General features: G+C 51.8%; 1 protein-coding gene across 1 annotated transcript in view; it reads left to right on the top strand.

Annotated features, from left to right (window-relative positions):
- TBX1 (T-box 1) overlaps positions 1-17270 on the top strand; it is a gene marked incomplete at its 5' end in the record, with an annotated part of 59987 nt that overhangs the window by 3465 nt on the left and 39252 nt on the right. Inside the window, 3 exons of the mRNA XM_015410113.1 lie at positions 65-138; positions 206-342; positions 15404-15505. Coding sequence (XP_015265599.1) covers positions 65-138; positions 206-342; positions 15404-15505 — 313 coding nt within the window. The remainder of the gene's footprint in view (positions 1-64; positions 139-205; positions 343-15403; positions 15506-17270) is intronic.

Here is a 17270-nt window from a genome sequence, read left to right as displayed (position 1 = left end):
CCCTGCGCCGCTGCCCAGCAGCAGCACCATCCTGGCCCGCCTCCCCAGCAGGCTCCATCCTCAGCTTCCAAGGCGCCCATCAAGAAGAACCCCAAGGTGGCCAACGTCAGCGTCCAGCTGGAGATGAAGGCGCTCTGGGTCCCACCACTACGAGCCCTGCGCCGCTGCCCAGCAGCAGCACCATCCTGGCCCACCTCCCCAGCAGGCTCCATCCTCAGCTTCCAAGGCGCCCATCAAGAAGAACCCCAAGGTGGCCAACGTCAGCGTCCAGCTGGAGATGAAGGCGCTCTGGGACGAGTTCAACCAGCTGGGCACCGAGATGATCGTCACCAAGGCCGGCAGGTCAGTGGCTTCCCCCTTCCCGGGGTCCGGGGACTTCCCGGTCTAGGAAAGAGACTGACTAAAGGGGAGGGTTAGGTTTGCGAAATGAGGCCCCGGGTGGAGAGGGGACGCCGAGAGCTTTTGTCCCCCCCTCCCCAGGCCAGAACTCCAGGGGAGGACCGGGAGGCTCAGGAGGGACAGGCCAGTGGGCTTCCTCGGAAACAAGCCCCCGAGGCGGCGCTCCTTGTCCGGGTTGCTCTCTGCTGGGGGTGCCGAGGGAAATTAGGGGGCAGCTCTTCCGTCCTTAGGCTGGGGAGTGTGTGTGTGTGTGTGTGCAAGACCTGTCAGCGGAAGGAAACCTTTCTGGAGGGGCGGCCCGCTCTAGTCCCAGCGCCACCCTAAGCAGCTCTGCTCAGAACCTGGCTCAAGTCTCATGCAGCGGCGCGCACCCCCGGCGGGGGGAAATGCCTTTCCCACGGCCCTGCTCCTGCCCCACACCGACAGGCCTGCGGTGGCCCCGGGACGGCGCGCTCCTCCGCCGCAGCGGTATCCCAGGGCCGGAAGACCACTGAAACGCACAAGCTTTGGGAAACCTGCTCAGAAACCGTCCTGGGGGGCTTCGGGGGGCGCCTGGTCCCCGCGACCTTCTGCTGGAAAGAAGTCTTGAGTCTTCCCAGGGCCGCCATAGCCGAGTTGACTCGTTCCCGTCCTGTTTGCTGCAGCAGACTAAACCTCTCCCGCGGCAAATTCGCCGTGTGGCCGGGACCAGAATCAGTGTCCTTCCGATAGAGGCGCCTCTTTCCCGGGCAGCGAACCGAGCGATCCCCCCGTCTAAACCCGGCGCTTTCCAAGGGCTTTCGGCTGGGAGAGAACTGCGCTTGCGAGCCCCTCCACTGGTTTCGGGGCGAAGGATTCCCGCAGGCGCTCCGCTCTGTCCCGGAAAGCCGAGAGACTTTCAGCTCCTCGGTCGCGTCGGCCGGCGGGACCCCGCTTGCCTTATGCGCGTGGAAAACCCAGTCTTGTCGCTCTTTCGCGGGATTTGCCTTGGCCTCCTGCCCGCTGGGTCCCGGCGGCGCTTCCTCCCCAGCCAGAGGGGGTCGCGGGGGGTTAAGAAAACAGCCCGGCTTCTCGCTCCCTTTCGGTCCCCGCTTCGGAGTTGCTTTCGATTTGAGGCTACGGCTCCCTTTGCCTCGACAGGAGTCCCGCGGACATCGCAGGGTTAACACGTCGTTTTTGGAAGCGGTGTTCCCGCTAAGTTTCGTTAGTGTGAGCCAGCTCACAGTTTTTTAGCCTCCAGCTCACCCATTTTTGTCTTAGCTCGGGAAGGAGGGCTCCAGAGCAAACTAACTGATGCAGCAGCCAAACCGCCCGCTCACAACTTTCATGCTAGTAGCTCAGAAAGTTGAATTTTTGCACACAGGGCTCCACAGCTTGGAGGGAGCATTGTTTGCAAGTTCAGCTTTCTCGAGAGGTCAAGCCCCGATGCACAGATCCCCTGGCGACGCATAAGGGTCGGAGTCCGGGCTGTGGGACGCCTTGAACTTCCCCGTCGCCCTGGGGCAGTGTTCCCTCTAAGCTGAAATAGTGTGAGCCAGCTCAAAGTTTCTTAGCCTCCAGCTCGCAGATTTTGGTGTTCCCTCAGGAAGAGGTGGCTCCAGAGCAAACTCATTGATGCAGCAGCCAAATCACTCACTCACAACTTTAATACCAGTAGCTCAGAAAGGGACATTTTTGCTCACAAGACTCCATAGCTTAGAGGGAGCGTTGGCCCCGGGTCCCTTTTTGCCCGGCGTTGGGGTTGAATAAAATCCGAGACGTCTGTGTCCCGGGAGTTATTCATTCATCCGTCCACTGCCGCCAAGGGTTTCTCCTCCTGCCCTCTCCTGTTTTCCTTCCCGCACAGACTTCATTCACGATGCAGTTAATAATTCATTGATACAGACACGTCTCAATCGACGCTTTAAAAAGAAGGCGTATCGGCTTCGCCTTTGATCCAGGGATCCCCTTTGATCCATGGGGTGTAATCCGCTGCCTGCCCGCCCCCTCCGCAAATGTTGCCACGCTTGTTTCTCAGAAGTCCCAACTTGGTTACTTTTGAGCGCGTCGAATACAGTAGATTTAGGTTGGTTGGAATGCGAGAGATTTCCTCGAAATTCTGACGGGAAACCGAGGAAAGGCCTTCAGGTTCAAACTAGGTGTGAGTTATTGTTGGGAACAGGGCGGCGGCGGCGATAAATAACGCCTGGATACCAGTTGGAGTTGGTGGGGAGTGTGTGTGTCTAAACGCTCGCCCTTCCGAAGAAGTGCTCGTGTCCTCTCGCTGCTTCCCGTAGACTCGATTTGCATTTTCTTTTTTAAAAAAATCCTCCGTCCCATTGTCGCGGCGACCTGCTTCCCCTTCAAGCGTCAGTCCCACGATCCAGTCCCCAAACCGGTTTGCGCTTCGTGTCACGAGGTATAAATCACTCCTTCCCGGAGCGCGTGTCGTCCCCCCCCCCCCAATGTCATTTAGCCGGGGGGCGTCAGTGGTCTCATGAATGCAATAAAAGACTCCACCCGGACACCCCCACACACACACACAAAAAGGGCTTTCACGTGGTCTTTGCCGTTTCCATTTGCACGGCGAGGAAGTTCCTATGGAACTTGTGGGGACTTATTTCTAAGTCAACATTCCTCGGATCCGGTGACTCGTCCTCCTGTATTGCTTTCTAACTTTGGTGGTTTGGTCTGTAAAGGGTTCCCCCCCCCCCATTGAGGAAATACCTGGAGGCTGAGAGCGAGGGGGGGTGTCTTAAAATCCCACCAGGCTGCGTTGTTGATCGCCCTGTCTGGCCTCCATTGCCGCAATATCCTTGTATCAGACACCCTTTCCCCAGGCCGCCAGGACACGGACTCGGCTCGGCGTCTTCCCGGCGCTCTGGTGAAACGTGGCTTTAGGGACGGGTTGGTGTTTTCCTGCCTTCCCGCGATTCATTGGGACTTCTGTTGCCAACGGCCCTTTAATGGGATCCTTGTAAAAATATATATTTATCCCCCCCCCTTAAGGAATGAAATCAAATCCCCTTCAGGGGAAAGCAGGACACGTTTATAGGCCTGTGTTCGAAGAATAGAGAGATTTCTCCTCCCCCCCACCCACCCCTGTTTTCCAAACATCACACAAGTATGCTCTGGGTGTTTCTGTAAGGACAAGTTCTGCGTTTCGTCGTGGTCTGGGCGGGTGGGTTTTGGGGCTTGTGGGGCGGGGAATCACGCCGAGAGCGCCTTCCGAGGGCGGGTGTTTACACGGCTCCGAAGGGGAGAAGGTCAAGGCGGACAGGCAGCACAGCCTCGTAAAAATTTTTATCTTGAAGTGGGAAGCGGCAGTCTCACCTCTTCCAGTTAATAAGCGGAAGGAAGAGGACCCAGGATAATAAATTCTCTCGGCCTCCTTGCTCATATTTTTTTTTTAAATTTAGAACTGGACGCAGCTCGTTATGAAATGTATTTTTCTTTTTCTTTTAAAAAAGGTGTGTGTTTTGTATCTGCTGTGTGGTCCAGGAGGAGCCCTTTTAAATATTTCCGTAAGAAAGGACGATTTGCGATTGGTCCCGGTGCAAATGTTGCCCAGGAATGTATTTATTTTTAACCGAGGGAGATGACATGTTGCTATCAATCCACGGCAGGAATTTCCCTGCTATTCACAAGACGACCCACGACTCCCTCGAGCTGAATTGTTTTCTATTTTTGCTTTTTTCGGTTGCAATGCTGTACTTGGGAAGAAGGACGAAACCTAAGTTTATATAAAAGCAGTGTATCTCATGCTCCCTCTAAGCTGTGGAGTCTCGTGAGCAAAAATTCACCCTTGTGAGCTCCTGGCATTAAAGTCGTGAGCCAGCGATTTGGCTACTGCATAAATTAGTTTGCTCTGGAACCATCCTTCCTAAACTGAGACGAAAAAAGTGTGAGCTGGAGGCTAAAAAACCGTGAGCTAGCTCACACTAACTCAGCTTAGAGGGAACACTGGTGTGTGTGTGTGTGTGTGTGTGTGTGTGTGTGTGTGTGTGTGTGTGTGTGTAGGGTCTCCTGGACGCCTAGATCTCTGGTGGATCGCGGGCAGAGAACAGGGCTAAAATGACCCCTCGGTGTGGTTTCCCAGGATTGGGCACTGCAAATTCTTAGGCTCTAAATTCTCCACGTGCGCCGCTCTGGATCTGATCCTTGGAAAATAACTCCCCTCTCCCTCGTTTATAAGAGAACCCAAGGAGGGATCTGCCGGTATTTTCGACGCAGTTTATCCCGGACGGTCTTCAGCAAATATTGACGGTAGAGCCGTAAGGTCCTTGTTTGCGTACAGCTGGCTTTTCAGTGAGTGGGGATTCGCAAACGGGGACCTAATTCCATTCCATTCCACCCCCTCTTCTTGACATACCTCTGCACGCAGGATTTTTTAATATGTGTGTGTGTGTGTGTGTGTGTGTGTGTGTGTGTGTGTGTGTTGAGGCAGACACAGAGGGGGGGGGGGGGCAGGCAGGGCACACGATGCAACCATAAATGCACCATTTTAGAAGTCCCCCTTGGTTTCCACGGGCAGTCCTGCCGCCGTGCATCCCTGTACGGAGTGACTCCCTGGGTCTGGAACGGCCCCGCAGAGGCTCGCACCGTCGCCTCGCAATTTACCAGCCTTTGCTCAAAAGCGAGCCTCGCTGTGGTCCCAAACCGGTGGGTGTCGAATGGCAGAGTAAAGTTTTGAAAACGCTGAGGCCTACTTCGGAGGCGGGGGATCGGGCTTCTCCTCTCTCCCGGCGGAACCCCAGGGGTGGACAGGAGGATTTCAAGGGTGGTAGAACCGCTCGCCAAGAGAGCCTGCACAGGATCGTGGCCTTCATTCTGGCCTGCCCAGCGAGTCCTCTCGGGAGCGAATCTTTCCCCGCTCATGATGGGGGGAGGCGGGAGGGGGATAAAACTGGGCCCAGTCCCACCAAACTGTACCCGAGAGAGCGTCGCCATAATCTCGCAGCCGCCAGGGTCAATGAAACTGCCCGGTACTGGAGGCCTCCGGTTGCCCTCCGAAGCCACTCGGCGCAAGAGGAGAGTTTTCCTTCTGATACTCTGATCTCCAGCAGCCCAGATGTCCCTGCCGTACTAAACGGGGGTTAACTGTCGAGGCAAGGGGGGCGGAAGATGGCAGGGCAGCCCCAAAAGCTGAGGAGTGGGGTGGGGGTCGAAAGAAGCCTTTCCCGGCCTCCGAGAGGCGAGCCGAGAGAGGCAGCCGTCGGCGTGAGAGCAGAGAGCAGCCGCCTGCCTTCTGGAGCCGGAGGGGAGGGCAAGAAAACAAAGGCTGCGTATGCCAGGAAGGGCGGGTGGACGGAGCGGGCGGGCTGCTCTGCGGCAGCAAAGCCGAACAAGATCCTTTTGGTGCCGCAGGAACGCACAGATCGAGGGTGACGTTTTGGCCTGCTTGGACAGATCAGATACACGCAGCTCGCCACTGTTTCTGCTCTGGAGTCTGGCAGGGTTTGCTAGTTACGGGGGGGGGGCAGAGAAGTCCAAGCACCTAGGCATGGGACCAAAATAATAATAATAATTCCGGATTTAATTCGGACGGAGGGAGATTCTTCCTCCCTCTTTGTTAGCGTTTCTACCAAAAAGAGGAAAGGAAAGGAAAGGAAAGGAAAGGAAAGGAAAGGAAAGGAAAGGAAAGGAAAGGAAAGGAAAGGAAAGGAAGAAAGAGGAAGGGGGGGTCGATTAGAAGCTCTGTTTTTGTTTAGCCCCCCTATCCCAATTTAACTTGATTAACACGTGGAGCCGTGGAAGGGTTTCGGGTCAAGTTTGTTTTAAGACGAGGGGAGGCGGTGAAATCAAATCGGACTCTGGGTCCTGTATTATGGGTGGAATCGCATAGCGACCCCAGATGTCTTTCTGGGAGAAACAGTGGGCTATAAATTCTGAAAAACAAATTTAAGCACATTTGATTATTAACAAATCACTTATACAACATCGGTGATTAGGGGGACGGTGGGAATTGGGGTTTAAAGAAAAGACTTTCTGGCGTCAAGTCTTTAGACAGGTAAAATCTGCTACATCTAAAACTGAACATTAAATCCCAATAGCTCTTCTGGGAGCACAGAGAAATTTTACTCGGGAGTAAGGATTCCTGTTTTCACGGAAGGTTGCTTGGGGTCTGCGCGAGAGATCTTTGAACAGGGATGAGCGGGGCGCCTGGACTCCTGCCAGCGCGTCTCTTTGAAAGAGTAGGGAGAAAAACCGTTTGGGGGGGGTGAGAGCTAAAATGAGAAAACAATTAACAAAGATACGATTTCTTGTGGTTTCCGCGCTTGTGTTTCCCGAACTGAAAAAGAAAGAAGCCTGTAATATAGCGGAGAGTGTGAATTTTTAGGGAAAATCAAAAAGCAGGTTTCTAGTCCCTGGTGAAAACATCCGGGAACGTTCCTCAGGGGCTCCATTTAATTTATTTGAACCATACATCCTGCCTTGCTTTGCGGCTGTCGACGAGGTTCTCTACCTATCCTTTTTTTTTAAAGCAAACTTTGGGACTTTCTCCAATAAAATGTTGGGGGGGGGGTCTCCTCCATGAAGCGTAAACAAAAGGAGAGTAGGAGGTTGGTAAGATCCAAAGAGACTTAAACGTCCATCGGCGGAAATGACAACGGCTGCGCTCTTGGTCCGGAATAGATTCTTTGTGAGCGTGCGCGCTTTCCTTTCCTTTAAGGACTATTGGAGTGCCACAGTAGAAGAAACAAGTTAGGTGGAGAGAGTTGCCTATTTGGGCTCCTATAAAGTTCGCATTTTGGAGACGGTTGGACTTCGCAAGGCGGAGGGGCGCGGGCACACGCCGAGGGCGCGCTCTCCCTGCGGCTCCGCGCGAGGGGCCTTCAGCCTTCATGAGACAGCCGGGCAGGAACAGCTGTCTGCTCCAGCCAGGCACAGCTCGCCTTCGCCCGCCGCAGCCCGGGGCGCTTTCCAAGTTCCTGCTCTCCGCAAGGGTCTGGCTGGAGGGGTGGGTGGGTGGAGAGAAGAGCTGCTCTCCCTTCCCTCGGAGAACCGGCCTTATGCCAACCCACCCGAGGCGCAGCTGCAGGTCATGGGACAACAGGACAGCTGCAGGTAGGCTTTGGGAAAACGCTCACCTCGGAAATCAAGGAAAAGGCCCCGAGCCAGGAGCGAAGGGACACCCACCACCCACGCAATTCATCCCCCCTATCGTATCATCTGCTTGCAGGCCCTCATCGATTACAGGGATGCTGGCGAGAAAAGGCCTTTGAAACCATGGCCCGAAACGTCTTTTTTTCTTGCCCCACTTTTTGAAAATAACCATTTCGTAACATCCAGCCTGGAGAGGAGTTCTGGAAAACTCGACAGTTTGCGTGACATTTTGTGTCGCTCGGGCTGGCCCTAATAAAAAGCGTTGTGGGGATTTTTTCCTGTATTTTGATTTTGGACCAGTCCGTCTGGAAACAACGTCAGAACAGCCTCTTTGTCACACGAGCAGAGTTTGGTTCGGAGCCCTCGCAGCCCGCCGATGCTCGGAAGGAACCCGCAGTGGCTACAGGGGGGGGGGGGGTCCTTAAATTCCCTCCTTGGGCTCACCTGGGTTTTTTTTCTTTTAATATTCCTAATATCCGAGCCGTCAGGAGGAAACGGGGTCTCTTGCCCAGCCGTGTGTGTAGGGGGTTGGGAAAGAAGGCTTCACTCCCAAGTCGGCAAACTTGCCTCCTTCTCTTCCAACAGCTTCGATGCTGAACGCTTCATCTGGAAGCAAAGCCGGACGACGGCAGTGGAAATTTCGCTCCCCCAGTTATAACCAATGCTCCCTCTAAGCGGTGGAGTCTTGTGAGCAAAAATTCTACTTTGTGAGCTACTGGCCATTAAAGCTGCGAGCGAGCGATTTGGCCGCTGCATACATTCGTTTGCCCTGGAGCCATCCTTCCTGAGCTAAGACAAAAATGTGTGAGCTGGAGGCTAAAAAAACTGGGAGCTAGCTCACACTAACTCAGCTTAGAGGGAACACTGGTTATAACGCTGATGGTGCTTTCTTTTAAGAAGTCACTGGGACTCGCGCGCTTCCTACCGAAGGCTGCTGCCTTGCTTTCTGCAATGATTCTGCGTTTCCCTGGATGGCTCCCCGGCTGTTTTAGGATCAGGACTCCAAGGAAATGCCTTCCGGTGTATCGAGGCATTCACTCCAGCCATGCAGTCTGGACGTCCCCTTCTTCCCCCCTCCCGTCCTGGAAGAGGTGACCTTGGGGAGAGATTTAACCAAGTCCAGTCGCCTGGAACGGAGGTTAGTAAGGGGGACCTGTCTCTAGAGCAGGCCGCGGAGCACCCGTGGCCATGGGACCCCTCCTCTCTCTCTCTCCCTCTGGACGGCCCGCGACTCGGGTAAGCGGACGCGTCTGCATCGAAGTTCCATCGAAGGCATTTCTCTGGGTGTCAGATCCACACCGATGGCACTGAACTGGAAGAGAGTCCCGAGGGGGATTCACTGAGACCTACTTCCAAGGAAACCTCCATCGGGCCCCGCGGCGTGTTTAAAGGAACTGTTGTGAATCGGGGATGTGGGAGGAGATTCGATTAGCAGCCAGTGAAGCTGGAGGAGGGACTCTCCTCGAAAGGCAAATGGTGCCGTCGGCTTTGCCAAGGCACGCACCGCGCCATCCTAAAATGAGTCACGCCTTTCTAAGCTGCAATGGATTTAGAATGGCGTGGTTCCGTTTAGGATTCCCAGCCTTGACAGCAGCGAGGCTTACTCTAGTGCTGCGTTTTTTCGTTATGAAGTTTGTGTCCAGTGCCACCTTCAAGACCAACAACAAAAAAATACATTCAAGGTATAAGCTTTACTGTGCACGCAGGTTTCCTCAGATACAGAGAATAGAATCTCTTCAACCATTACATACAGAGGCCCAGAAGAGAGAATAACAGAACACCACTAGTGGTCAAATACACAGCTCATCTTTTAACCTTGTGCGTGCCATGAAATGACAGCAGTGTAATGGTTGAAGAGATCCTGTTCTCTGTATCTGAAGCAGTGTTGCTTGTACACGAAGGCTGTTGGGTGATAGTGAGATATTGAAAAATTGGTATTTAGCAGAGATAATATAGTCCAGCAGTGCCAGAGTAAAATAATTCAGACTGAAGGTCCATGTGTGATTAAAATATAACGTTTTTACTAAATTCTAGCAAGGGAAGGGTAATAACACAGAGCATAATCGGCTACATCCTTTACAAAGACAAAACTAGAAGAGAGATTATGGCTGCTCTTCTAGTTCTTCAGAACACAAAACAAAGATGGGAAGAGAAGCCATAAAATGGTAATGCACCTTGACACTTTAGTCCCAATCAAATTCCTAGATCAGGGACAGAATTCCCGGGCTTCCTACATCTAAAGAACATTGGTTACATGAGAAACATGTGACTTCCTGTGAGTAAAATAAACAAACATTTAACCCCAGATATACGGAGTGTTTTCAACTTGTAATACCCAACAAAAGCTCACACCTTGAATAAAACTTTGGTTGGTCTTAAAGGTGCCACCGGACTCAACTTTGTTCTGCCGCTTCAGACCAACACGGCTACCCCACCTGAATTTATTTCTTTGTTATTCATAATCCGCCTTTCTCGCAGCGACTCAAGGCGGATTACGTCCTGTCAGTCAAAAGACGATGAACAGTGCAATAGGGTTTGGAGGGCAGGAACCTGAAAACCAGCAGAAATTAGAGTTGAAATAAAGCATAAGCATTTAGGTATGACACGGTTAAATGGTGTAGAAACAGTCGGAGCATCCTTGCGGTGAGACGCAGCAATCCAGAAGTCTGGTCCGCAGTCCTGAATGGGGTGTGCGAGCCACCATCCGGGCTGTCTGGGAAGCCGACCTCTTATTTTGAGGGGGGGTGGGGAGAGAGACAATTAGAGAAACGAATGGGAAGCAAAATCCGGTGGGCCACTGCTGACTCCCAGGCTGCGGTCACACACACACACCAAATTATCCACTTTCAATGCACTTTCAAATTGGATTTCGCCAGTTCACACAGTTGGAACGTGCACTGAAAGTGGATTAAACGTGGATTATTTGGCGTGTGTGATCGCCGCCTCTGTCCCGCTGTTCCGACAGCTCCCCCACGTGAAAGCTAGCGAGGCACGGAGGAAGGGTGGGTCGAGCCCTTCTTGACAGGCTAATTCGACGCATGTAAGGAAGCGTTTTTGTGGTCGTTTGTGCGCCGCGCTTGCAGCTCTTGGTCCTGCCGCGGCGGAAGGCGGCGGGGTCAACCCAGCAAAGGCGTCTCAGGCCGGGGTTTTCAAGGTCTTTTCTTGCCAGCTTCCCCGAGCTCCAAACTGCCCCCCCCCACCTTTAGGTGGATTGCGGGGTGTGTGCGCTGTATTGTGACGGGGTCACTTAGCTCCGAGCCATTCCCAGAAACGGATCAGCAAAAGAAAGTTATTCCCCCCCCCCCAACTGAGGTGAAGGAGGCGGCCCCAAGGGCTTTGCACCGCCCTAGCCCAGAACACGCGGAGTTAATTTAAGCAGCTGCGCAGCGCCATCCTCATGCCAGTGGGAGCTCAAGCCGAGGGGGCTCCGTCGCGCCAAGGCCGTGTAAATCCGCCGTTCCCCGGCTCCACCCGCCCCTCTCCCGATTCTGTCCCGATCCCACTGATCGGAGAACGTCCCACGGCTCACCCCCCCTCCCAATAATCGCGCACAGGCACGATCAGGACTTTCATCACCAGTTTCTACCCTCGTGGCCGGTTCTCCAGAAACGAAACCCCTTAACTCTGCTGCGATTTCAGGGCCATCGGTCGGCTGCATCAGCGAGCTGTCCCGGGCCCGGTCTGCAAACGCTACTGGCTAAAGGTGTTCGAGTCCTGCGGGGGTAGAACGGCCAGCATTTTATTTATTTATTTTTTTACTGAAGTGGGAGGGATCACGTTGGAATGTTTTCTTGTGCAGAAAACATCCCCCCCCGCAACCGAGCACGGTTTTGTCCCCCTTGCAGGAAGCTAAAAACAACAACTGGATACCGGCTGCCGTCACACACACACACACACACACACACACACGAAGCAATCCCCTCCCAATGCACTCTCTAACTGGCTTTTGCCAATTCCCGCCGATTGAAAGGGGCCTATTTAGTGCGTGTGACTGCCTGGTTTTCAGCGTCCCCGAGGAGTGGCACAGGCCCCTCTACCCGCCTTATTTACTAGTCTCCGAGGCCGCCTTTCTCGCTGGAGCTCCAGGTGGGCGACCCAGAATCAATCGATACCATCAGCAGGATGGGACATCCCAAACGCACGAGGCCTTCGGATTTGACTTGTAAAGATCTGGAACCAGCCAGAGATTCAAAAACAGCGGCGAAGCATACCAGAAGTAAGATGACGCATGAAAGGATGCAAAAAAGAAATCAAAATAAAAACAGTAGGCACCTACTTAGAGCCACAGAGAGTGTGCAGCCCCAGCAGGGTGGTGTAGTCTGCGGCCCCCAACTCTTCACCTCCAGGCTTCTTTCTGCATAATTTTGTCACAGGATACAACTCAGTCCCATTTTCTGCGTTCTGCCATCCATTTCTGCCGCGTCTCTAGTGCCACCAGCCGGCCCTACTTTTGGAACCAACTGACCCTCGCAAGCCCGAGACACCGCCCGGACGGACTAGCGAGGCTTGGCTTTAAGCCAATTTATCTCAGGGGGGATGAAACCGGTTTAAATCAGAAGATTTACGGCGCAACTGGCTTGCCTGCGTCGGCGTGAAGTAAAGCTCACCGGTTCCGTTTGGGATTTACTCCCAAGTAGGGACTGGATGCTTCGCATGGCCGCCTTAATTCGCCGCCTCGACAAGAACTCGGGTCCTGTTTTTCTCTCTCTCTCTTAAACCCTTAAAGCGGAAGAGCCGCACAGCCGGCCTCCTATCGCAGTCGGTGGAACTGGAGTCTCTCTGGCTGCGGTCACAGAAGCTAAAATAATCCACTTTCAATGCGCTTCCTAAGTGGATTTTGCCAGTTCACACAGCAAAATCCAGCTGGAAAGTGCATGGAAAGTGCATCGGAAGTGGATTATTCAGTGTGTGTGTGTGTGTGATCTCAGACAAAGCATCAGTTACCAGCGTCCTAAACCCAAACCCAAAAACAGCTGTTGAGATTTTTACTAGCAGCCCCACACGCTTTCCGGTCACTTAGGCTCGGTTCACACTTACAAGGGCGATGCGCTGTAAAAGGGGCTGCACCGCTTCAGAACGCAGACGAAGCCAGTTTGGAGGGCATGAAGCTATTGATGGGAGCAGGAAACGAACACATCTTGGACCCCCACACTGCCTTCTTTGCGGTGCCCTGTCTCTGCAGAGAGCTCGAGAGGCAGGTGTTCCTCTAGATGTCCTCCCCCCAACCACTCACCTGTGGCTAAAGCGATGCGCTCCACTCTGCCCCGCCACAGGTCTCTGCCACCTCGTTCTCCTGGGCTAAATAATCCACTTTCAATCCACTTTCAATGCACATTCCAACTGGAGTGTACTGTGTATAGATAGGGACTCTGGGGCAAGTGATGCTCTGTCATCTTGGTGCTTGGGGGGGGGGGTCAACAGTGGGAGGGCTTCTAATGTCCTGGCCCCACTGGTGGACCTCCTGATGGCACCTGGTATTTCTGGCCACTGTGTGACACAGAGTGTTGGACTGGATGGGCCTTTGGCCTGATCCAACATTGGCATCTCTTATGTTCTTATGTTAACTGGCATAATGCAGTTCGAAAGTGCATTGAAAGTGGATTGTTTAGTTTTTCTGATCTCAGCGCTGCACACCCTTTAACTCCCCGCTACTGAAAGCCCCTGCTAGGTTCTTGCGTGTCAGGCCCGCCAAAAAGAAGCTCGCCACCCCCTACATACCTGGAAGTGACTTCCAAAGATCTGCCCTGCAAGGCTGCTTATCCATCTCGAAGCTGTCCCGGTACTCAGAGAACAAGTCCCGGGAGGAGAAAAGGGAGGCGTCTTGTTAGGTGATAGTGAGATATTGAAAAAATGGTATTTAGCAGAAGTAATATAGCCCAGCAGAGCCTGAGTAAAATAATTCAGACTGAGAGCCCATGTGTGATTAAAATATAAAGTTTTTACTAAATTCTAGCAAGGGATGAAAATAATAAAACAGCATAGTCAGCTACATCCTTACACTACAAAGAAAAAACTAGAAGAGAGATTATGGCTGCTCTTCTTCTTCTTCAGAACACCAAACAAAGACGGGAAGAGAAGCCATAAAATGGTAATACACCTTGACACTTTAGTCCCAATCAAATCCCAAGATCAGGGAGAATATTTCCGGGCTGCCTACATCTAAAGAACATTGGTGACATGAGAAACATGTGACTTCCTTTGAGTAACATAAACAAACATTTAACCCCAGATATACTGAGTGTTTTGAACTTGTAATACCCAACACGTCTTCTGTAAACTGCCTTAGGGTCCCCACTGGGGAGAAAGGGGAGGTATAAATGAAGTCAATAGACGTCTCTGTCTGAGAATACAGAGCCACTCCCAGCAGACAATGTGATGCCCCGGGAGTCTGGCTGCAGCCAGGGGTGGTCTTGGCCATGGGGAGGGGGCGGCCTGGGCAAAAGTGTTGGGTGTTACAAGTTAAAACACTTCAGTATTTTCAGGGTTAATGATGTTTGTTAAGTCACATGTTTGTAACCAATCTGTTTAGACAATAGGATGCCCGGGAACTTTGGAGCTAGTTTGCTACTCTGATTGGAAACCAAGGTGCCAAGTATTTATCATTTTATGGTTTCTCTTCCGTTCTTTTGTTCTGACTAGAGAAGGAGACGCCATTCCGGCTTCTTCCCGTTTTACCTTTTAGCTGCAAGGATGTAGACATACAAGCTCTTTGTTATTTTATATCCTGTGTACCTTTTCCCCATGTTAGCTTTATAGTAAACTTTTATATTTTAATACACACCATGGACTCAGTCTCTTAATACTCTGCTGACTGACTTAAAAAGAATCCCAACAAAAAGTCTAGGAGTGAGGCCTGCTGAATTCAATGTGGCTTACCCCTAGGCCTTACTCCCAAGGAAGCATGTATAGGATTCGAGAGGGAGGTAGTTGTGAATTTCCTGCCTTGTGCAGGGGGTTGGACTAGATGACCCTGGAGGTCCCTTCCAACTCTATGATTCTATGCGTGTCAGTATAAACGGGGCCCAAGCCTAGTCGCTTTTCTGGGCAAATCTGCAAAGCGCTCCGGCTCCCTCCAGACATCACCCTGACCCGACCCCTCCCTCAGTGGAGGAGCCCAATTCCCAGACATCTCCCAGGTCCTTGAAATCAGCGCCATTGACGTCGTGTGAAGGTGCTAGTTGGGGCGACTGAAACTCCAAACGGTATATTTTCAGTTTGGGTCGAAACTATCCGGCCGCTTCTCTGCGGGGTTCGTTTAGCGTTAGGATCGCCTTGGTGGGAACGGGCTCCGGGGGTGAGGCAGCGATCCAGGGAGACGGTGGCACAGGGACGTCCGAGTAGATGAGATCGCAGCGGCACGAGTATAGGCGTCCTCTTGACTCTGAAAGCGGACCTGTCTTCGTCCCGCCCCAGTAAAGTGCACGTCCGGATGACGGTCTTCGTTTGGAAACCGGTCCGACACCTGCGGACAAGGAGGCGCCGCTTTTTAGCGATTGTTTCCCGACTGGTTTCCAGAAGTCCCGGGACAGAGATAGGGACCACACACACACACACGAGAAATTAAGGCTGCAAAACACTTTCCCAAGAGTAATCCCAACTGCATAGCACGGGACTTTCCTCTGAGCAGACCTGTTTAGGGGAGGGACCCTGGCTCACTAGCAAAGCATCCGCTTGGCGTGCAGAAGGTCCCCGGTTCAATCCCCGGCATCTCCAGTGAGAAAGGGCGAGGCAGCAGGTGATGGGAAAGGTCCTGGAGAGCCGCTGCCAGTCTGAGTAGACAATAGGGACCTTGTCGGACTCCCGGGGTCTGGTGTAGGGGAAGGCAGCTTGACGTGAGGGCTCGTGTTTCTTCCTTGAACACACCAAGTGCTGAAGTTCCCTGCGATTCTGGGTGTTTTGCTCATCTCCTGCTCTGTGCTCTTCCCTCCCCCTTTCCCAGGCGCATGTTCCCCACTTTCCAGGTGAAGATCTTCGGGATGGACCCCATGGCCGACTATATGCTCTTAATGGACTTCGTACCAGTGGATGACAAACGATACCGGTAAGTGTACCTCCACGAACACCCTTAACCCTAGTAAAAAAAAGGAGTAGGTTTGCACCCAGAAGAGATACCGCCTTTGTTGGTCTTAAAGGTGCCTCTGGACTTAAATTTTGTTCTGCTGCTTCAGACCAACACGGGTGCCCACCTGGATCTATCTTCAGGGAGGGAGAGGAGGCAATTCTGTTTGAAGTCCAGGTCATAAGAACATAAGAACATAAGAGATGCCAATGTTGGAAGGCAGCCAACCCTCCCAGGCAGATAACAACCTCTTATCCCGTTCAAAGGGAATTGCATCTCTAACTTTCTACATTGGTTGTAAAACCCCACTTGTTTGTTGTTCCGAGCCATGCTTTTATTCATACCCTCTTCAGCTTCTTGTTTTCGGCTCTGCTAAGGAGCAAAGATACAACTGGCTGTAGAACTTCCCAAAACCAGGTAAATGGGCAATTCAGGCATGGAATCTGACATTAGGGGTTTGATCTCCCCCTTTTGCACTTTAAAAACAAATATGAGTCTACCTGCCCGCAGACAACCTCAGATCTTCATGCAGTGCCCACGGGTTCTTGTAGGTCAATCAATATCAGGGCATTTAAACCAGCGGACTCCCCCCAGGCAGCCAACCCTCCCAGCCAGAAAACAACCTCTTATCCCATTCAAAGGGAATTGCATCTCTAACTTTCTACATTGGTGGTAAAACCCCACTTGTTTGTTTGTTGTTTCGAGCCATGCTTTTATTTATACTCTCTTCAGCTTCTTGTTTTCAGCTCTGCTAAAGAGCAAAGATACAACTGGCTGTAGAACTTCCCCAAACCAGGTAAATGGGCAATTCAGGCATGGAATCTGACATTAGGGGTTTGATCTCCCCCCTTTTGCACTTTAAAAACAAATATGAGTCTACCTGCCCGCAGACAACCTCAGATCCCAACTATAAGCATTTTGTTTATTTACATCTGTTGGGAGACTGAGTCCATGGTGTGTTTTAAAATATAAAAGTTTACTATAAACCTAACATGGGAAAAGGTACACAGGATATAAATCATTAACCCTGTAAATACTGAAGTGTTTTGACTTGTAACACCCAACACCCCTTCTCAAGTTACAACACTGAAGTCATGCAAGTTCAGTCTTTCACATGGAGTCTCAAACTTCTTCTCGAGTGGCTTGGTGAATATGTCTGCAATCATCTCCTCAGTAGGACAGTATTGGAGTTCAATCAGTCCTTGGTCTACCCTGTAAATACTGAAGTGTTTTGACTTGTAACACCCAACACCCCTTCTCAAGTTACAACACTGAAGTCATGCAAGTTCAGTCTTTCACATAGAGTCTCAAACTTCTTCTCGAGTGGCTTGGTGAATATGTCTGCAATCATCTCCTCAGTAGGACAGTATTGGAGTTCAATCAGTCCTTGGTCTTGCAGGTCTTTCACATAGTTACATTTGCGAGCGATGGTCCTATTCTTGGATTTGTTGCAAGTTCAGTCTTTCACATAGAGTCTCAAACTTCTTCTCGAGTGGCTTGGTGAATATGTCTGCAATCATCTCCTCAGTAGGACAGTATTGGAGTTCAATCAGTCCTTGGTCTTGCAGGTCTTTCACATAGTTACATTTGAGAGCGATGGTCCTATTCTTGGATTTGGCGCTCTCACCTTTGCAGATAGCGATGCAAGTTTGATTATCTTTAAACAGTATTATTGGCTTTGGTTCATCTATTCCAAAGTCTTTCAGTAGATGAATAATCCAGTAAAGTTCATAGCTGGCACTTTGCA

The sequence above is a fragment of the Gekko japonicus genome, unplaced genomic scaffold, assembly GCF_001447785.1.
Source record: "Gekko japonicus isolate JY-2015 unplaced genomic scaffold, Gekko_japonicus_V1.1 scaffold490, whole genome shotgun sequence".
Classification (NCBI taxonomy): domain Eukaryota; kingdom Metazoa; phylum Chordata; class Lepidosauria; order Squamata; family Gekkonidae; genus Gekko; species Gekko japonicus.
Note: the sequence above shows the minus strand (reverse complement) of the source record. Positions and strands in the feature narration are given on the sequence as shown.